This window comes from Mobula birostris, chromosome 30 (assembly GCF_030028105.1).
Source record: "Mobula birostris isolate sMobBir1 chromosome 30, sMobBir1.hap1, whole genome shotgun sequence".
NCBI classification, from domain to species: Eukaryota; Metazoa; Chordata; class Chondrichthyes; order Myliobatiformes; family Myliobatidae; genus Mobula; species Mobula birostris.
The window spans coordinates 7543856-7566204 of record NC_092399.1 but is presented as its reverse complement, the minus strand read 5'-3'; the positions used below and the strand labels follow the sequence as shown (position 1 = coordinate 7566204).

At 43.5% G+C, this 22349-nt stretch overlaps 1 protein-coding gene across 4 annotated transcripts in view; it reads left to right on the top strand.

Moving 5' to 3' along the window:
* The window catches only part of slc9a1a (solute carrier family 9 member A1a), a 66144-nt gene continuing 43795 nt past the window's right edge, over positions 1 to 22349 (top strand). For 3 of the 4 annotated variants that reach the window (XM_072247384.1, XM_072247387.1, XM_072247385.1), the window contains exon 1: positions 1 to 342. In XM_072247384.1, the coding sequence (XP_072103485.1) occupies positions 57 to 342 (286 nt within the window). In that variant the 5' untranslated portion in view covers positions 1 to 56. Of the gene's footprint in view, positions 343 to 17661; positions 17931 to 22349 lie in introns of those variants that run through there. The other variant, XM_072247386.1, reaches the window with a different exon arrangement.

The following is a 22349-nucleotide window of genomic DNA, read 5'->3' as shown; positions in this document are numbered from 1 at the left end:
GCCGCCTTCGTGAGCGGCCGCGCTCTCCCGGTTCCGAGCAGGATCGTGGCTGCTCGATGCGTGGCGGTGGCTGGCGGCGGGGGGCGACCATGGCCGTGATGTCGCTGCGCGTCGGCCGCCGGCGGCTCCTGGCCGGCCTGGTGGTGCTGGCGGCGCTGGGCTGGTCAGCCGGCGTCTCGGCATCGGACACCGCAACCCCCGGCTGCTGTGATTCCGCCTCGGCGGAGCGAGTCGCCAGCAACAGGACTAAGGCCTTTCCCGTCGTTACCTTTGACTTTGATCATATCCGTCCCCAGTTCATGGTGGCCCTGTGGATCTTACTAGCCTCCTTAATGAAGCTAGGTGAGTGACACAGCGGGGGGACAGGGGACGGGGGACAGGGACGGGCGGTTGTGCTGCAGAGTGGCGGGAGGGGGGCGAGGATGACCAAAGGCTTCAATGAGAGAGGGGTGAGCTTCCCGGGATGAACCGGGAGATGTATTGTCAGGTATGTGTGTGATTACCCTAACAATCCTCTACTACTACTACTTCGGACCCAGCTAGTCTCACATGGACGCATTTGAGCTGTTCCCTACCGATAGAATTAAGTTTGATTCGGAGTGCAACTTTAAAACCAAAGTTTTGACTAACAGCTGGCCCCCCACGTTAGTAAGAAAGATGCTCTGTCGGCTCCCAAACGGACTAAAGTTTGAGTGGATGCCGTCCAATAAGGTTTCTAGCCTAGGGCGCAGTTGGAGAAGGAACGCTACGGACTTGGCCAGATAATCGTGGCTATCCAGCAAAAGAAAATGTCGAAGCCCATCTGTCATGCAGACCGTGCTCTCCCCACAGTGATCGGCAGGTTCACATTCTTCGTTTGGTGAATACCATGTTTTGAGCAGGTTTTGTGAGTCGACTTTCGGCTTGCACCTTGATCTCTGGTGGCTGGTTAAATTGCTCGGAGCCAGGCACCGGGCTGATTAAGTTGCTAGGACGAAGCACCACTTATCTACATATAATCACTACATGCTACTCCTGTTAGTAGTGATTGAGCCTGCCGATGCCTCAGGCAGCTTTTAAATTCGGATGTTTCCCGGGGGGCGGGATTTAAAACAAGGCCCTTTGTTAAGATAGGAAGCAGGAAAAGCTTTGTTGGTAAAAGTAGGAACTAAATTAGTATATTTCTGCAAGGTTCAGAACTGTTCTGCCTTTCGCCGAAGCTGTGCAGCCAGGTCCTTTGAGCGACTTCCTGTAGGTTACTATTGGTGCCTTAGGGTGAACATAATTCCTTATCAGTTTAGCGTTATTTCTCTTAACAACAGAGGGAGTGTGCAACGATGTTTCGCCGCAGAGTGGTTTACCATCCAAAAAGGATTTTAGATTGTAGAAAGTTCAAAAGGCTGCAGGCCAAAACAAGCAAAGGCTGATTCATGTCTCAGCTTGAGGAAAATTCTCAGAAGCCATTGCGTGTTTCTTGTACAGATGTTAATCCCGCAATTCATATTTTTCTCCTATTTCTAAACATACACAACTAACAGACTTATTGCTGCCCCCCCACACACAAATTCTAAACAAGATGTAGGTTGAAGTAAATTAAGGCTTTAGGGTTATAAACTAGTAATTTGGAACTGTTTCTTGATAATAGCTGAGGAATTGAAATTCAGTTAGATGGGTAGATACGTTATTGATCCCAAAAGAAATTACAGTATTGAAGTAGCATTACAAGTGCACAGATATACAAATATTAGAAAAGTTGATTAAATAAACAGTTTATTTTATTGATTTAGAAATCTTGAAAGCAGAGGATTATTTTAGAAGGCCAATGTCCAGTTGGAAAGGAAGTCTCCGCTCCAAAAGGGTCTGGAGACCTCCTGAAATGTGACCATCTCTCCGGGAAAGGTCTTGTCTCTTTGCTATAGGACTCCTGTATTAAGGCTGGACTGTAAAAGCTGTTGCTGCTCGCACCTAATTCCTGGAAATTGTTAGCACTATATATATATACATGTATCTATTACGTATTATGTATTGTATTGTACTGCTACCGCAAAGTTATCAAATTCCATGGCATATGCCAGTGATATTAAACCTGATTCTTTCTCTCTCTCTCTCTCTCTCTCTCTCTCTCACTCTCACTCTCACTCTCACACAGAATTGGGCCATTTAGCCCATCGTATCTACTCCCCTTTTCCACCTGGATCTCACTCAACCCCGTACACCTGCCTTCTTGCCATATCCTTTGATGCCCCAACCGATCAGGAAACTAGTCTCCGGCTAAAAATAATTCCTCCTTACCTCTGTTCTAAAAGATCCCCTTCAATTCTGAGGCTGTGCCCTCAAGTTCTGGATACCCCCACAATAGGAAACATTCTCTTCATATCCACCTTATCTAATCCTTTCAGTATTTGGTAGGTTTCAATAAGATGCCCACACATTCTATTAAATTCCAGTGAATGCAGAACCAAAAACTGCCAAACCGCCTCGTATGTTAACCTTTTCATTCCCAGAATCCTTGTGAACCTCCTCTGGACTCTCTCCAATGACAACACATCCTTTCTGAGATAAGGGGCCCAAAACTGTTGGCAATACTCCAAGTGCAGCCTGACTAGTGTCTTATAAAGGCTCAGCACTATCTCTTTGCTTTTACATTCTATTCCCCCTTGAAATAAATGCCAACATTGCATTTGCTGCCTTTGCCACAGACCCAACCTGTAAATTCACCTTCTGGGGGTCTTGCACGAGGACTCCTAAGTCCCTCTGCACCTCTGATGTTTGAATTTTTCCACATTTAGATAATAGTCCGCACTGTTGTTATCGTACATTTCCCAACACTATTCCATCTGCCACTTTTTTGCCCATTTTTCCAATTTGTCTAAGTCCTGCTGTAATTGCATTGCTTCCTCAGCATTATCTACCCCTCCGTCTATCTTCGTATCATCCACAGACTTTGCCTCAAAGCCATCAATTCCATTATCCATTATCCATTGGCAAACAACGTGAAAAGTAGTGGTCCCAAAACTGACCCCTGAGGAACACCACTAGTCACTGGCAGCCAACCAGAAAAGGCCCCATTTATTCCCACTCGCTGCATCCTGCCTGTCAGCCATCCCTCGATGCATGTCACTATCTTTCCTGTAATGCCATAGGATTTTATCTTGTTAAGCAGCCTCGTATGGCACCTTATCAAATGCCTTCTGAAAATCCAAGTAAGTGACATCCACTGCCTCTCCTTTGTCCACCCTGCTTGTTACTGCCTCGAAGAACTCTAACACATTTGTCAGGCAAGGTTTCCCTCAACAGAAACCATGCTGACTTTGATTTACTTTATCTGTCGTCTCCAACTACCCCAAAACCTCATCCTTAATAACGTGGCCAAGTGGTCAAGGCATTGGACTAGCAACCTGAAGGTTGTGAGTTCGAGCCCCAGCCGAGGCGACGTGTGTTGTGTCCTTGAGCAAGGCACTTAATCACACATTGCTCTGTGACGACACCGGTGCCAAGCTGTATGGGTCCTAATGCCCTTCCCTTGGACAACATCGGTGTCGTGGAGAGGGGAGACTTGCAGCATGGGCAACTGCTGGTCTTCCATACAACCTTGCCCAGGCCTGCGCCCTGGAGAGTGAAGACTTTCCAGGCGCAGATCCATGGTCTCGCAAGACTAACGGATTCCTTTTAATAATAAACTCCAACACTTTACTAACCACTGAAGTTAGGCTAACTGGCCTATAATTTCCTTTCTTTTGCCTTCCTCCCTTCTTAAAGAGTGGAAGGATATTTGCAATCTTCCAGTCCACTGGGACCATGCCAGAATCAAGTGTTGCCTGAAAGATCATGACCAATTCATCTGTTATCTCTTCAGCAACCTCTCTTCAAGACTTCGGAAGTAATCCATCTGGTCCAGGTGATTTATCCACCTTAAGACCTTTTGGTTTGCCTAGCACTTTTTCCTTTGTAATAGCAATGGCACTCACGGACCTCTGGCACACTACTGGTGTCTTCCACAGTGAATACTGATGCAAAGTAACCATTAAGATCATCTGCCATTTCTTTGTCCCGCCATCACTACCTCGCCAGCATCATTTTCCAGTGGTCCAATATCAACTCCCACTCTCTCACCTCCCTTTTCCTCTTTATATAACTGAAAAACGTTTAGTATCCTGCTTTATATTATCGGCTAGTTTGCCCTCATAGAAAACCTACAGCACAGTACAGGCCCTTCGGCCCACAATGCAGTGCTGAACACGTACTTACCTTGGAAATTACCTAGGGTTACCCATAGCCCTCTATTTTTCTAAGGTCCATGTACTTATCCAAGCACCGGAAGACTTTTGCACTGTGTGTGTGTGTGTGTGTGTGTGTGTGTGTGTGTGTGGTGCACTCCTGTGCATGGATGCAGATACAATCAAACATTCAAATGTGGGAAACAAATGTGGAGCCTGGTCCCTGTGTTCATTCTTTGCAAGTCTCCATCCCCAGCAGTTTCTTTTCTAAATGTCTTAAAACCTTTCAACAATTTTCTTGTGTATCTTTTACTTGTATTGTGGATGTGGTTAATTTAAGGTTTATTTTTAGTGATTCTAAGCAATGTGTGCCCAGAGAGGCTGGCAGCCTGCAATGTCTGCTGTTGAGCTTTGAGTTAATTGGTAGGTAACATCTGAAGATTGTACGTTGTGTGACAACTTGGTTGTGCAGTGGGATGACTGTGAACCAGTAACCTCTCTCACAATATTTTTCCAGCACGTGAGGCAGTCTAAATGTAAGTCTATTTTTGTTCAGGAATTAAAACATTCTATGATGGTTAAATTCAAAGCTTTTAAGTTATCTTATTTCTAATATAAATAACAAGAGTGTCCCACAGAAATGGCAGTGACACAAGAGAATGGGGTTTGGAGAGAATTTCCTCCACAATTCATATCTGCAAAAAACACAAACTCTGACAAAATGTTAACCAGTACCTGGAAGTCTCAACGAGATCTGCTATTCAGGAATGAGGCAGGGCGGGTGACAGAAGTTTGTGTAGGGGAACACTTTGCATCTAATGATCATAATGCGATTAGTTTCAAAGTAAATATGCAAAGAGATTGCTCTCGTCCGTGGATTAAGATTCTGAATTGGAGAAAGCCCAGTTTTGATGGTATTTGAAAGGATCTGGCAAGTGTGAATTGGGACAGGCTGCTTTCATGCAGAAGTGTACTTGGTAAGGGGGAGGCCTTCAAAAGTGGAAATTTTGAGAGTACAACGCTTGTATGTGCCTGTTAGAATAAAAGGTAAAGATAATAGGTTCAGAGAACCTTAGCTTTTGAGAGATTTTCAGGCCCTGGTTAAGAAAGAAAAGTTGCATAGCAGATATAGGCGGGTAGGAACAAATGAGGTGCTTATGGAGTATAAGAAATGCAAGAGAACACTTGGAGAAATCAGGAAGGCTAAAAGTAGGCTTGAGGTTGCCTTAACAGACAAGGTGAAGGAGAACCCTAAGGGATTCTACAGATCCGTTAAGAACAGAAGGATTGCAAGGGACAGAATTGGTCCTCTGGAAGTTCAGAATGGTAATCCATGTGAGGAGCCAAAAGAAATGGGAGAGATCTTAGATGAATTTTTTTTGCACCTGTATTTACTCAGGAGATGAAAACAGAGTCTATACAAGTGAGGCAAAGCAGCATTAACTTCATGGACCCTGTACAGATTACAGAGGAGGAGATGTTTACTGTCTTGAGGCAAATTCGGGTGGATAGATCCCCAGGCCCTGACTGGGTGTTCCATCAGACTCTGCAGGAGGCATGTGAAGAAATTGCTGGGACCCTAGCAGAGTTATTTAAATCATCCTTAGCGAAGGTGAAGTACCAGAGGGCTAGAGGATAGCCAGTATTGTTCCGCTGTTTATAAAAGGCTCTAAAAATAAACCAGGAAGTTACAATGAGCCTGACATCATTAGGGGGAGGGTACTCTAAGGCAGGGCTCCCCCCAACCTTTTTTGCACCACGGACCGGTTCAATGTTAACAATATTCTTGCGGACCGGCTGACCGGAGGGGCGGGGGCGGGGGGTGTTCAAGTAGGGTTAAACTCACCTCAACATGTCTTTTACAGTTAGGGTTGCCAACTTTCTCACTCCCAAATAAGGGACAAAAGTAGCAGTCAAATCCCAGAAACAGGAGAAAATCTGCAGATGCTGGAATTTCAAGCAACACACATAAAAGTTGCTGGTGAACGCAGCAGGCCAGGCAGCATCTCTAGGAAGAGCTCCTGTACCTCTTCCTAGTCAAATCCCGGGACACTTTACCCCAGGAAAGACTACCATGACCATGAAGCCTTGCGCGTGAGATATGCGCATGCACGTATGTGCTGATGTTTTTCCCACTAATCAATTTTGCCTTCATCTTCCTGACTATACATACATTATTTCTACTTTATATAGGCTGTATTTATCATATCATTCCTGCTTTTACTATATGTTAGTGTTATTTATTTTCGGTTTTATGTGTTATTTGGTATGATTTGTTAGGTTATTTTTTGGGTCTGGGAATGCTCAAAAATTTTTCCCATATAAATTAATGGTAATTGCTTCTTCGCTTTACGCCATTTCGGCACAAAAGGTTTCATAGGAACGCTCTACCTTAGCGGGGGAAGTTAGGGACAAGCCAATTTAGCCCAATGTATGGGATGTCCTGGCAAATACGGGACAGTTGGCAACCCTATGTTCAAGTTCAACAGTGCCTGACAGGGAATGAGGAAAGGTGCAGCTGACTCATATCGTTTCCTCGTGGCCCGGTAGCACATGCTTTGCGGCCCGGTGGTTGGGGACCGCTGCTCTGAGGGACCAGGTAAATGTGTATTTGGAGAGACTTGGACTAATTAGGAATAGTCGGCATGGCTTTGTGTGTGGTAGGCCATGTCTAACCAATCTTATAGTCACCTGGCATTCAAGGTGAGGTTATAAATTGGATTAGATACTGGCTTTGAGGGAGAAGCGAGAGAGTAGTATCAGATGGTTGCTTCTCTGACTGGAGGCCTGTGACTGGTGAAGTGCCGCAGGGATTGGTGCTGGGTCCATTGTTTGTCATCTTTATCAATGATCTGGATGATAATGTGGTTAACTGGATCAGCAAGTTTGCAGATGACACCAAGGTTGGGGATGTAGTGGACAGTGAGGAAAACTAGCATGGCTTACAGCGAAATCTGGACCAGCTGGAAAAATGGGCTGAAAAATGGCAGATGGAATTTCGTACAGACAAGTGCGATGTGCTGCACTTCAGTAGAACCCATCAAGGTAGGTCTTACACAGTGAATGGTTGGGCACTAGGGAGTGTAGTAGAACAAAGGGATCTGAGAATACAGGTCCATACTTCATTGACAGTGGAGTCAGAGGTAGATAAGGTCATAAGAAAAGCTTTTAGCACATTGGCCTTCATAAATCAAAGTATTGAGTACAGGATTGTTTGAATAGGTACAGGGATGATAGGGGTATGGAGGGCTATTGTCCTGATGCAGGTTGATGGGAGTAGACAGTTTAAATGTTTGGCATGGTCTAGATCAGGGGTGGCCAACCTTTCACATTCCATGCGTCAATTTTGTCACACACGAGTTCAGATGCGCCATACAACTCTTGTACCCCCATTCAATTCTTGTAAAAATTTGTTAATATAGACATCTTTAGCATTTTTACATGATATATTGATTTAATATAAAAACAAGATAAACATTACTTACCTTAACGAGACTTTTGAGTCTGTTTTGATTTAGCCAAGCTTTTAATGCTTGGAGTTAAATTAGTTACTGAGAGCAGCAGAGAATCCTTCAAATTTGAATCAGTCAATCGCGACTGCGTTTTGTTTTTAATCAATTTCATGGCTGAAAATGCTTGTTCACATCTGTACGTCGTTCCGAAATGACAGGTATAACTCTGGGCAAATTTTCTCAGTTCTGGAACATGTTCACGGTAATGATCGCCAGCAATTAATCATGTCAGGAGCATTTGGGACTGAGGGAAGCTCATCAAATTGCATGTTCAATAATGAATTTGTTTTCAATTCAATAAGTTCCATTTGTATGTTACTAGGTATCTTCATGGTTTTTTTGTTCACTAAGTGAAAATGGGTTTAGAAATGCAAGTATGCAGTCTTCTTCTTTAGCAAAATCACGAAAACAACTTTCAAATGACTCTTGCAATAACCTGATTTTTTTCAATATATTTTGTAAAGTTGTCATTATCTTCAGCACATTCACTCTGCTCTTTTAAGTCCGGAAACTGGCTCAAATCCTCATTTTCTAATTGAGAGGTGAACAGTTTCAACTTCATCTTGAATGCATTGCTGTCATTTATTAAGCTAACAATTTGTTCTTGCCCTGGAGTTTCAAATTTAGATAATTGAGATGGCTGGTAGCATCAACTAAAAATGCTAAATCAAATAGCCAATTGTTATCACATAAAAGGGCTTTTTCCTCAGGCAAACAACAGGAATTCTGCAGATGCTGGAAATTCAAGCAACACACATCAAAGTTGCTGGTGAATGCAACAGGCAGCCCATTTTTCTCTTCTAGAAAATGATGAACAGTATTTTTGAGTTTCCAAAATCTACTCAGAACCAGTCCTCGAGAAAGCCAGCTCACCTTCCAATGAAGGATGAGATCGCCATATTCCAAATTTAGCATTTCACAATATTCTCTGAATTCTCATCAGTTTAACTACTGACACAGAGTCTTGTCATCTTCAGAAGTTTCCTGATGACTCTACCATAGTTGGATGTGTCAACAAGGGAGATGAGGCTGAGTACAGGGCCACGGTAGGAAACTTTGTCACATGGTGTGAGCAGAATCATCTGCAGCTTAATGTGAAAAAGGCTAAGGAGCTGGTGGTAGACCTGAGGAGGGCTAAGGTACCGGTGACCCCTGTTTCCATCCAGGGGGTCAGTGTGGACATGGTGGAGGATTACAAATACCTGGGGATACGAATTGACAATAAACTGGACTGGTCAAAGAACACTAACGCTGTCTACAAGAAGGGTCAGAGCCGTCTCTATTTCCTGAGGAGACTGAGGTCTTTTAACATCTGCCGGACGATGCTGAGGATGGTCTACGAGTCTGTGGTGGCCAGTGCTATTATGTTTGCTGTTGTGTGCTGGGGCAGCAGGCTGAGGGTAGCAGACACCAACAGAATCAACAAACTCATTCGTAAGGCCAGTGATGTTGTGGGGATGGAACTGGACTCTCTGACGGTGGTGTCTGAAAAGAGGATGTTGTCCAAGTTGCATGCCATCTTGGACAATGTCTCCCATCCACTACATAATGTACTGGTTGGGCACAGGAGTACATTCAGCCAGAGACTCATTCCACCGAGATGCAACACAGAGCGTCATAGGAAGTCATTCCTGCCTGTGGCCATCAAACTTTACAACTCCTTCCTTGGAGGATGAGACACCCTGAGCCAATAGGCTGGTCCTGGACTTATTTCCTGGCATAATTACATATTACTATTTAACTATTATGGTTTTATTACTATTTATTATTTATGGTGCAACTGTAATGAAAACCAATTTCCCCCAGGATCAATAAAGTATGACTATGACTATGACTAATCCTCTTGCTCTAATTTTATTCGTGCATTTCACAACCAGTAACACAACATGCTGCAAATTTAAAGTTTTTCCACACAGTGACTCTTGGTGTATAATGTAGTGATATTTTAGCAGAGGACGGCCTAAAAAGTTTTCAAGCAAATTTGTCGTCCCAGCAGCTTTACCTATCATTGACGGCGCTCCATCAGTGCAAACACCGATGACTTTACTAGGATCTAGTTGTAGATTTTCTAGGCATGATTTTACTTTGTCAAATATGTCTGATCCTCTTGTTTTTCCATGAAGCGACTCAAGACCGATAAGTTCTTCAATGACACTAAAATTATCATCAATTCCTCTTCTAAAAATGCTTAACTGGGCTACATCACATAAGTCAGCAGGTTTATCCAAAGTTAAAGAAAAGAAAGTGTAAGCATGGACAGGGTCTTTCAGTTGCTCAGATACATCCTGAGAGAGTTCTTTGGTGCGTCTCGTAACTGTTTGCTTTGACAGAGCAATTTCGTCTCCTTTCCTTTCGATATTTTTATCACCAAGACATCTTGCAAATATTTGGAGACAAGGCTTAACAATTTCTTCTCCATCAGAGAAAGACCTCCTTTTTTTGGCCAACGCTAAAGCAATTTCGTAGGACACTTCTGTCGTCGCCAAACTTTCACAACTTCCTGCTTTTCTTTTGCTCATTTTCTTTTGCACTGTGATGGGTAACAATGTAAAAACGAGGGTTAATTTTTGAACAAGTATGAAACTGCAAATGTTTACAAAGGACGAACAAAGCACAACTCCACAGTGCACGAGTGTCAATTGTAAACTGGCTGGCAAAAACCTGCGACGCACCGCTGGTGCAGATGCCTGGCGTTCCATAACTGCTCAATAGACGTTTGATACTTGTTTGATCCTGACGCGCCACTGCAGAACAAAAGTCCTCCTTTCCTAGTTTAACTCATTGAACATTTTTTAAAATTGAAAACAGGTTAGTGTGAAAGAAGATAATATTCGCCAAAAGATGTGCACGAAATAATAAAATCACTGAAAATAATTGCTAAGTTTTAGATTTATTCTCAGTAAAACCCATTTCTAGCTCTAAGCTACTTGAATTCCTGTTAAAGAGTTCTTTTCTACAAATCGGTTTTTGGTGAATACTTTTTGCATGAGTAGGCTTACTTTTTTATTATTATCACTAGGGTGAAATGCGCCACTTATCATCATCCAGTGGGCCACAGGTTGGCCATCCCTGGTCTAGATGGACCAAAGAGCCTATTTCTGTGCTGTACTTTTCTATATGCTATGACCATTTGACACAGTGGGAAAAATGACAAAACAGAAGTTGCAGGGAAGGGGTAGAGAGAACAGAGAGTTCCTTGCCATCAGCTGCGGACCAAAATTGTCCAGGTAACAATTACTTAAAAGAAACAGTAACTGGGGACAGAAGACAAAAAAAGAAACAGTTTGAAACAATAGGAAAAGGACACCTGTTTCGGGGTTGGGGGTGGTGTCAGGGCAGAGGGGAGGGGGAAGAAGTAGTGACTGTTAAATTAAATTAAATTCACTGTTTGGCCCGCATATAGCCGAATACACTCCCAGTCCTTGAGAACATTAGAACAGTGCATGAGGTTGAAAGTGGGAATGAAGCAGCGAATTAATGAGATTGTTCACTAAATGCAAGGTCACCCTTGCAGATTTGCTGGTGGGTTTCTGCAAAGCAGTAACCCATATACTTTATACTTTACTGTCGCCAAACAATTGATACTAGAACGTACAATCATCGCAGCGATATTTGATTCTGCGCTTCCCGCTCCCTGGATTACAAATCAATAGTAAATATTAAACAATTTAAATTATAAATCATAAATAGAAAGTATAAAAATGGAAAGTAAGGTAGTGCAAAAAATCCGAGATGCAGGCCCGGATATTTGGAGGGTATGGCCCAGATCCGGGTCAGGATCCGTTCAGCAGTCTTATCACAGTTGGAAAGAAGCTGTTCCCAAATCTGGCCGTACGAGTCTTCAAGCTCCTGAGCCTTCTCCCGGAGGGAAGAGGGACGAAAAGTGTGTTGGCTGGGTGGGTCATGTCCCTGATTATCCTGGCAGCACTGCTCCGACAGCGTGCGGTGTAAAGTGAGTCCACGGACGGAAGATTGGTTTGTGTGATATGCTGCGCCGTGTTCACGATCTTCTGCAGCTTCTTCCGGTCTTGGACAGGACAACTTCCACACCAGGTTGTGATGCACCCTAGACATTTGATTTCTCCAGTGTAGGAAATATCATAATAGTACAAACCAAAGGCAGTGTGCTTGTTTTATAGAAGTGCAACCTCATCAGGTGGCACTTTCTTATGATACAGAAGGTCGTCTTTGGCTCATTGATTCTATGTTAGCTTATCGAGCAATTCTATTTGCCTCTCTGTTTTTTCTCGAGATTGATCTGCCTGCATTCCCATCAATTTCCTCCTCCTCCCCCCACCCCAGCCCAAGAAAAGATTGCACCACCCACTTACATTATGGGGCATTTACAATGTCCAATCAACCCACCAAGTAGCATAAACACAAGAGATTCTGCAGTTGTCTAGTGCTGGAGGAACTCAGCAGGTCAGGCAGCATCTGTGGAAATTAGTAAACAGTCAACATTTCAGGCCGCGACCTTTCATCAGGACTGGAAAAGAAGGGTGCAGAATAAGGAGGGGGAAGGAGGAGGAGTATTCATACTGGCTGAATTAAAACTAGAATATGCAAGGAAACCAGATGGCCTAGAGAAATACGAAGTTCAAGTTTAATTGTGGTTCAGCTAAATCGAACAGCGTTCCTCTGGGACCAAGATGGCAAAACACAGCTCAGTACCGAATAGACAACTTCCGGCCCAACCAGCTGTCTAACTTTTTAACCCTTGCCTAACCACACTGTCCATTTAACCCGCTAATCAGCACGTCTTTGGACTGAGGGAGGAAACCCACGCGGTCACGGGGAGAACGTACAAACTCCTTACAGGCAATGCCAGAATTGAGCTGTAAATTCTGGAACGCCCTGAACTGTAAGAGCATTGCGTTAACTGCTACTCGTCCAAAATGCGCCCCCTCACCCCCCACACACACACGCGCTGTGTTGTGTAGGTGTTATTACAGCACTTCCAGTCACAATAATATATTAGCACCAGGCAGCAAACGAAATGGTGCAGAAACTCAGCAGGTCAAGTGAATAGATGGTCAACGTTTCGGGCTGAGACCGGTCTTCGGGTTAGTAGTACTAGTGTCCAGGATTGGAGCAGCGAGGTGGAAACTTCCCGCTGTGTCTTTGCCACTCCGGAGGTAAAGGTGGAAGTGGACCAAATAGAGTGGTCCCTTCGGAATGCTGTAAGGGTAGGAAGGTGGTGACGTAAGAATCAGCTCTTCATTTGTAGATGTTGTTTCTCACCCCTTCCACTCTCTCAGACACAGCACATCTTTCCAGCACTAATTCAGTACTAACGCTAGTGTAACGGGCAGCACGACTCTTTACGGTACCAGTGACCCGGGTTCAATTCCCCGCCGCTGCCTGTAAGGTGTTTGTACGTTCTCCCTGTGACCGTGTGGGCTTCCTCCGGGTGCTCCGGTTTCCTCCCACGTTCCAGGTTGGGGGTTAGTAAGTCGTGGGCATGATGCTTTGGCATTCGAAGGATGACAACACTGTGGGCTTCTCCAGCGCATCGCAAACGATGATGTGAACTGAATGTTTTGATGTTACAATCTACGGTACTGTGCACGAGTCTTAGGCATGTATGTGTAGCTAAGGTGCCTAAGACTTTTGCACAATAATGTAGTAATTTTATGTATTGCTGCCATACCAAAAAAAAAGGAACAAATTTCATGAAGTGAGAATCAGCTTTTTAACCTGATTCTGATTTGGGTCTGTATTGTGAGCTGAGAATGGGAAGTGGACAGGGAGAGGGGAATCATGGTTGGGAAAAGGGAAGGGGGAGAGGGGAGGGAGCAGGAAGTACCAGAGAGACATTCTGTAATGATCGATAAACCAATTGTTTGGAATCGAATGACCTTGCTAGTGTCTCAGGGCTGGGTGTGTCTGCACCTGTGCCAGCCCCTGCCCCTGGCACTCCTTCTCTGCCATCTGCCCCACACCCCTCCACTCCATGTTGACATATACAGTCTCTTGCAAAAGCCTCAGGCACCCTCACTCTGTGTGTGAGGGTTTTGCACAGTACTGTACTTGATCTGTGAGGACTTCCACCTGCTTCTGTTTGTTTTTTGTGGCATTTTGACAGGAGTGCAGACTAATGATGATCTGCTTGCTTCAGGAGTTAATAGATTATTGATAGAATCAACATCTGCATCCTCTGATGGTGCCTTGAGTTGTTGACATTTCACACACAATTCTCATTTCAGTCGAGTCCCAGTTAGTGAAGACGGCTGAAAAGGAAAACTTGCACTTGTATTTATATTTTACGTATTTTACAACATAGAAGATTGAGGGGAGATTTGATAGAGATATACAAAATTATGAGGGGTATAGGTAGGGTCAATGCAAGCAGGCTTTTTCCACTGAGGTTGGGCAGGACTACAACGAGAGGCCATGAGTTAAGGGTGAAAGGTGAAAAGTTTAAGGGAAACATGAGGGGAAACTTCTTCACTCAGAGTTGTGAGAGCGTGGAACAAGCTGCCAGTGAAAGTGGTGCATTTGAGCTCGATTTCAACATTTGAGGGAAGTTTGGATAGATACAAGGTTGGTAGGGGTATGGAGGGCTATGGTCCTGGTGCAGGTCGATGGAGATAGGCAGCTTAAATTGTTTGGCACAGACTAGATGGGTTGAAGGGCCTTTTTCTGTGCTGTACTTTTCTATGACCCCTATGTCTTTACAACCACTAGTTTTAAAATTGAGTCACTTGTAGAAAAACCACAATAGCTGCTGCTAATGCCGTTGACAGTAACACACATCAAAGTTGCTGGTGAACGCAGCAGGCCAGGCAGCATCTCTAGGAAGAGGTACAGTCGACGTTTCAGGCCAAGACCCTTCCTAGAGATGCTGCCTGGCCTGCTGCGTTCACCAGCAACTTTGATGTGTGTTGCTTGAATTTCCAGCATCTGCAGAATTCCTCGTGTTTGCCGTTGACAGTAGCTCATTTGATACAGTACATCTAGGTGTCCACGATCCCCTCGGTCCATGGCATAAAAATATTTAGGAACCTCTAATCTAGATTAATAAAATTTCCTGGGATCTGGGACCTGTTGGGTTAAAATATTCTGAGGGAGAAAACAAAAGATAAAGGTTGAGAGAGATTTCAGTGACTTGGTGTCTCGCATTAGGACACTTGCTTTCTGTGATGTAGTGGATTCGGTTTACTGGGCCATCGGCTAATCAGAGCAATCGCTTATTTGGGACAAGAACAAAATCAAATTGATAAAATAACTGAGATTCCCTTCGTTTATTTGGGACATTTTGCTGCTTAATTGGGACAGGAGACTGTTGCTGAAGTTTCTAACTAGCATCTGTCGCCTGTAGTGTTTCACCATGCTTAGAGCGGGCGGTTTTTAAATGTCGTCGGTTCCGTGTGCTTGTGTTGAAAAAGCAGTGATTTTTGTCACTGGTAGTTGGTGAGAAATAAGCAGTAAGATAATTTGGAACTGATCTGCTCACTGCAGTTTCAAGCAGTCAGGCTTAGAGATATCAGAAATGGTCGGGAATGAAAATGCAATGATTCAACAAGTTAGGAGCTGCAAAGAATTTGAAGACATTGACAAGCATCTTGAACGTTACAATGAAAATGAAGGCATGGAGGATGCAGTCAGTGAAAGCATTGTATGAAGACAGTCCATTATCTGCACTAGGTGTCTGCTGATTTTGTTAATTTACAGTCAATCGGAAGAACGCGGCAGTGTCCACTGATTGAATTCCTCTGTCAATAACTATTAGTCGTAGTCATACTTTATTGATCCTGGGGGAAATTGGTTTTCATTACAGTTGCACCATAAATAATTAAATAGTAATATGTAAATTATGCCAGGAAATAAGTCCAGGACCAGCCTATTGGCTCAGGGTATCTGACCCTCCAATGGAGGAGTTGTAAAGTTTGATGGCCACAGACAGGAATGACTTCCTATGACGCTTAGTGTTGCATCTCGGTGGAATGAGTCTCTGGCTGAATGTACTCCTGTGCCCAACCAGTACATTATGTAGTGGATGGGAGACATTGTCCAAGATGACATGCAACTTGGACAACATCCTCTTTTCAGACACCACCGTCAGAGAGTCCAGTTCCATCCCCACAACATCACTGGCCTTACGAATGAGTTTGTTGATTCTGTTGGTGTCTGCTACCCTCAAACTGCTGCCCCAGAACACAACAGCAAACATGATAGCATTGGCCACCACAGACTCGTAGAACATCCTCAGCATCATCCGGCAGATGTTAAAGGACCTCAGTCTCCTCAGGAAATAGAGACGGCTCTGACCCTTCTTGTAGACAGCCTCAGTGTTCTTTGACCAGTCCAGTTTATTGTCAATTTGTATCCCCAGGTATTTGTAATCCTCCACCATGTCCACACTGACTCCCTGGATGGAAACTAATACACAGTTTTATAGTACTGCAGTAATACTGGTAGTGTTCTGATTCATTCTGTATATTATTTAAATGTATAATTTATTATTCAGTTAAACAGTAGTTTGTCCTTTTTATTCATTTTTAATTATTTCCATGAAACTTTGGCTAATTGGGATGGTTGCTTAATTGGGCCAAAATGTACTGGTCCTGATGTGTCCCAATAAACAGTCAGTATATGTTATTGGTATTTTAACCAAGGTGTATAAAATTGTATATGTCAATGAACAAATCAGACCTTTTTCCCTGATCAGACAGGACACTAATTTGGGGCCCCTGGATTTAAATTAATTGGTAGAAGAATTAGGGAGGAGTTGAGATGTTTTTATTCAGGAAATTAATATAGCGGGGGTGTGCCTAAATCTCACTATGAAAAAGGCTGTAAGAGTCAGAAAGCTTTGAAGAGTTTACAAGGATTATTGTATTGGTTTGGTACTGGTTTATTATTGTCATATGTACAGTGAAAAGCTTCACAAACATGAGAAAATCAGCAGATGCTGGAAATCCAAAGCAACATGTACTCAGGTTGGAGAAGCAACATCCTGTATTCTGTCTGGGTAGCCTCCAATCTGATGGCATGAACATCGATTTCTCGAACTTCCTGTAATTGCCCCCCCCCCTTCCCCATTCCTGTTTCCGTCTCTCACCTTATCTCCTTACCTGACCATCATCTCCCTCGGGTGCTCCCCCTTCCCCTTGTTCCATGGTCTCTGTCCTCTCCTGTCAGATTCCCCCCTTCTCCAGTCCTTTATCTCTTTCACCAATCAACTTCCCAGCTCTTGACTTCACCCCTCCTCCTCAGTTGGTTTCACCTGTCACCTACTACCTTGTACTTCTTCCTCCCGCCCCCCCCCCCCCACCCACCATCTTACTCTGACTTCTCATCTTCTTTTCCAGTCCTGATGAAGCGTTTTGGCCAAATACCAACTGCTGACTTCTTTCCAGAGATGCTGAGTGCCTCCAGCATTTTGTGTGTCTTACGGTGAGAAGCTTGCCTTGCATTCTGTTTGTACAGGTCAAGTCATTACACAGTGCACTGAGCTAAAATAATAACAAAACAGAATAAAATGTGGAAGTTATCAAGAGAGTGCAGTGCAGGAAACGATGAAGTGTAAGGTCATATTGAGGTCAATGATGAGGTCAAGACTCCATCTTATCACCCAAGAGATCTGTCCAAGAGTCTGATAACAGTGTGATAGAAGCTGTTCTCAGGCTGGTGGTGTGGTCTTTCAACCTTCTGTATTTTCTGCCCGATGGGAGAGGGGAGAAGAGAGAACGCCCAGGGTGTGTGTGGTGTTTGATTATACTGACTGTTTTACTGAGACAGAGTCCATGCAGGGGAGGCTGTTATTGTAATGTGATTTAGATCAGCGGTCCCCAACCACCAGGCTGCAAAGCATGCACTACCGGGCTGCGAGGAAACGATATGATTTGGCAATATGAGTCAGCTGCACCTTTCCTCATTCCCTGTCACGCCCACTGTTGAGCCATTACGCACGCGAGGTCATTACGCACACGTCATCCATGTCGGTGCGGCAAGAAGATCAACTCCTCGAGCTTGCGAATGACGACGGGCTGAAAAGTATGTTTGACATAACATCTCGGCCGGCATTCTGGATCAAAGTCAAGGCTCATGAGATATATCCTGAGATAGCCACGAAACCACTGAAAACGTTGCTTCCATTTCCAGCATATCTCTGCAATGAATGCAACGAAAACTAAATTGCGGAATAGACTGGACATAAGGAACCCCCTTCGAGTATCGCTGTCTCCCATCACCCCTCGATGGGACCGTCTTGTTGCAGGTAAACAAGCCCAGGGCTCCCACTGATTCAGCGATATTGGTGTGTTGCCATGATTTTATATGTTCATACGGGGAAAATATGTGCTGTGTGTTTAATATCAAAACGTTACTTAAAATGTTATGATGCTATTGACTTATATAACCATATAACAATTACAGCCCAGAAACAGGCCATCTCGGCCCTTCTAGTCCATGCCGAATGCTACTCTCACCTAGTCCCACCGACCTGCACTCAGCCCATACCCCTCCATTCCTTTCCTGTCCATATACCTATCCAATTTTTCTTTAAATGATAATATCGAACCTGCCTCTACCACTGTGTTCAACACTTCAAGCTCCCCTGTCCTCCCCTGATAATTGACTTATCACTATATTCATGCGAGGAAAATATGCGCTGCGCTGTGTGTTTAATATTAAATTCGTTAGATAAACCTTTTTAGAAACGAAATTGAGTGTATTAGCCACTTATCACCGATATTCCGGTCGTGATTAACACCACCCCCGAACAGAATCACCAAAAACGATTTATAGAAAAATAGCGGCATGTACACGCATGCGCACTGATGCCCGTGCAAGGCTTCATGGTCATTGTAGTCTTTTTCGGGGTAAACCCAACATATTTGACTGCTACTCTTGTCCTTTGTCAACCCTGCCACCCCCCCCCCCCCCCCCCCCCCGGTCGGCCGGTCTGCAAGAATATTGTAATATTGTCAATGTGAAACCGGTCCGCAGTGCGAAAAAGGTTGGGAACCCCTGATTTAGATCACTTTGTAGGAATCTGTTTTCACTTTGACACGAGAGTCTGTTTCTGTTGATCACTGTCAAAAAAGCCAAATTAAATCCATTTTGATTCAATGTTGTAAAACAATTAAACATGAATACTTCTTGGGGGGGGGGTTGAATTATTTTTTATAGGCACTGTTTTTACCATGAGACTGAGTGCATATCATTAGAAATTGGGATTTTACCTCATTGTCACTGTTAATGGGGCTTCACAAGTAAACAGTTACAACATACTCTCCAATGCACTGTAATTACTCCTACTCTCACCATCTTATCCTGCACCTGAATTAGTTGTGACTCATTTTCCACAGGAGCATGCCTTTCAAGATTCATGATGGGTTGACGTCATTTCCAGTACTCAAAGGAGAGCGAAGTAAATTGTTACTTCAGATCCAAAGCAGCATATCCAAGCATGCTAAGATAAAGAACACAATAATTTAAATAATGCAGTAAATATAAATACATAAAATAGCTTACATACAGTACATTGATTATATATAAATAGGATGGATGCAAGCACAGGTGTGTCTGTACGTAAGGTGACTGACAAGAAATGATAAAGTGGTGGGCGGAGGTGTTGATCAGCCTTACCGCTTGGGGAAAGTAACTGCTTTTGAGGCTGGTGGTCCGGGTGTGATTGCTACATAGCCTCTTCCCCCACAAACAGTCAGTGCGTGAGCAGGGCGGGTGCAATTGTCATCTCAAACATTTACCTCTGAGAATTCACTCTCACACTGTTAATGCTCATATCTAGTTGCGGTTTAAAAAGCTGATTTTTTTTGAATGACGGAAGTTACTGCTGCAATGCTGGTAGATGAAGGTTTGCGGGTAGACCTATCTGTAATGAAGGAACAGTTCATATCTATCCAAATCAAGATGGTGTGACATGTGATTCCCCCCCCCCCCGCATAAGCCACCTGGTGGTAGGAGTTGCAGGAGTGAAAGTTGGCAAAAATATCTTGCCAAATCACAGCAGATAATCCCATAAATGAGCTGGCTGGTGGCGTAGTGGCATCAGCGTTGGACTTCGGGACGAAAGGTCCAGAGTTCGAATCCAGCCAGCTCCCCGGCACGCTTTCCCTCCGTGCTGGGTTACGAGTTGGTGATCTCTTTGGAAACTCACCCGCCAGAAGGCAATGGCAAACCATTGCTGTAACTTGCCTCGTACGCGGTTCCCCACTACATCAGAGAGGCGTGGAGGGAAATTGTCCGCTAACCGGAGAAACTCCGGACGCCACGTACCTTTCCTTTATCCCATAAGTGGTATAAACTACAGCCACATTGCATTATTAAAAGTGTAGATATTTAAGATAGTGAGTTAGGTGTCATGTTTTGTAACTCCATAACATCAAAATAAAAACACAAAGCCAGAAGATAACTTCCGTACATTTGTTTTTACTCTAAGCAAGGCATGTACAGATGATGTGACAGCATAATAACGTATGGCATTTACATACTTTTACATATAACCATAATGAATCATTTAAACGAAGAAAGAATACTTAATCAGCAGTAGATTTATAATATTACTCAAATATTAAATACACAATACTCCTCTCTGATTAGCTATGAACTACAACTCAATTTAGAATGTATCTCAACATACATGGTATATATATTTCATTTAATGCTACTTTACTCTTATTATGTTTGAGTTTGCAGTGCTATCCTTGAACACTGCTGTGGCATCTAGTAGTTTTCTTAATTCACTTTCAGCTGATTCTATAGCTGGGAATGTGGCATATGAATTGTGAATGGATCTCCAATCAGTTGTCGTCGTTTCAGCCAATCCCATTCCCACAATGTTGGCCTCTAGTTTTTACCACATACAAGCCCAATGTGGCTTGTTGGTTGTTGTACGTTACTGTTATGAATGTTACTCCCACAGAAGTTATCTTTTCCACAGTGTAAGTTCTTAATTGGATATCTACAGGCTTCAGTTCAGTATCTTTAAAATGCCATTCAAATTAATTTTGTGGAATGACTGAAACAGCCGAGCCAGTGTCCAATTCCATTTTAATTAATTCGCCATTCTTGTCTTGTGTAAGCCATTTTGTTTGTCTGTTGTTAGTTTTCAAATTGTGAATATGGCTATCCTGTCCTGTGTCAATCTCATCATTATCAGATTTTTCATCAACAGCATACAGATTAGTGCTCTTTTTGAAAAAACAACTTGACTTTTTGTCTCTTCCCTGTGCAGTTCATTAATTTTTGTCTGCCTGGCATGATCTTTGAATGTGCCCTACCTTGTTGCATTCTCTGTAGGTTTCGCCTTTAAACCTGCATTGGTCCGGTGTATGTGAGGCCTTGCCAAACCGGTAACATGATTTGTTTGGCCAAGCTAGTTTCTGTTTAGATGCTGCAATTTTGTTCACCCTCACTTTCATTCCTGACTGCAACTCAATTGCGTCTCTAGCTGCTGTTTCCATTGATACAACAATTTCAACTGCTCTTTTAAATGTAAGTTGTGCTTCAGTTTGGAGCTGTTTTTGAATGCTTCCTTGAAAGATTCCACAAACTAAAAGATCTCTCAGTGCATCATTAAGCCCTTTACTGAACTGACAGTGCACAGACAATCTCTTCAATTCAGCCATGTAAGCTGAAATGGACTCACTTTCCTTTTGATTCCGCTTATAAAACTTAAATCATTCTGCAATTAACGATGGTTTCAGTTCTAAATGTTCCTGCATTACTTTCATAATATCAGCAAAGCTCATTTCGACTGGTTTGGTTGGAGCATTCAAACTTGCAAGCAAACTGTATGCTTTTTCACCTGTTACACTCAATACCTCCAGCACTCATTCCTCATTGGCTATTTAATTTGCTTTAAGAATATGGCTCAATTCACTCAGTGTACATATTCCTGGGTGGCAGGGTGGTGATACGTCTCTATCAAAGGAGGTGTAAAGCACTCCTTCCCTTCACTAGTCAACAGGTTACACTTGGATAAGGTGTAGCAACTGTTTCTCCCCCACTAATCTGTCCCTCTAATTGTTCCTCCCCACTAATCTCTCTCTTGGCACATATCCCTGCAAGTGGCCAAATTGCTACACCTGCCCATTCACCTCCTCCCTCGCCTCCATTCAAGGCCTATTCTGCGCTGCTTGTCAACAAACAAATAAATAAATCCCAAATTTCCATGTGACGCTGGAGAAGTCCATGCTGCCTCACGGAACAATCCCATCACCCCAGTAATTTTCCGATGTTACCTATTCTCAGAATCAGGTTTAATATCAACCTGACATATGTCCTGAAATTTGTTGTTTTGCAACGCATAATAGAAAAAATAAATTCAATATATATTCAAGTAGTGTAAAAGGAGAGGAGATAACAAAATAGTGAGGTAATGTTCATGGATTCATTGTCCATTCAGAGAACTGATGGCAGAGGGGAAGAAACGGTCCCTGAATCATTGAGTGTGTGTCTTCGGGCTCCTGTACCTCCTCCCTGTTGGTAACAATGAGAAGGGGGAAGGTCCTGGGTGATGGGGACCCTTAATGATGGATGCCACATTTCTGAAGGTGTCCTCGATGCTTGGGAGGCTCGTGCCACTGATGGAGATGGTGAGGTTATAACTTCCTGCAGTTTATTCCAATCCTGTGCAGTGACCCCGCCATACAAACTCAGTGTTGCAGTG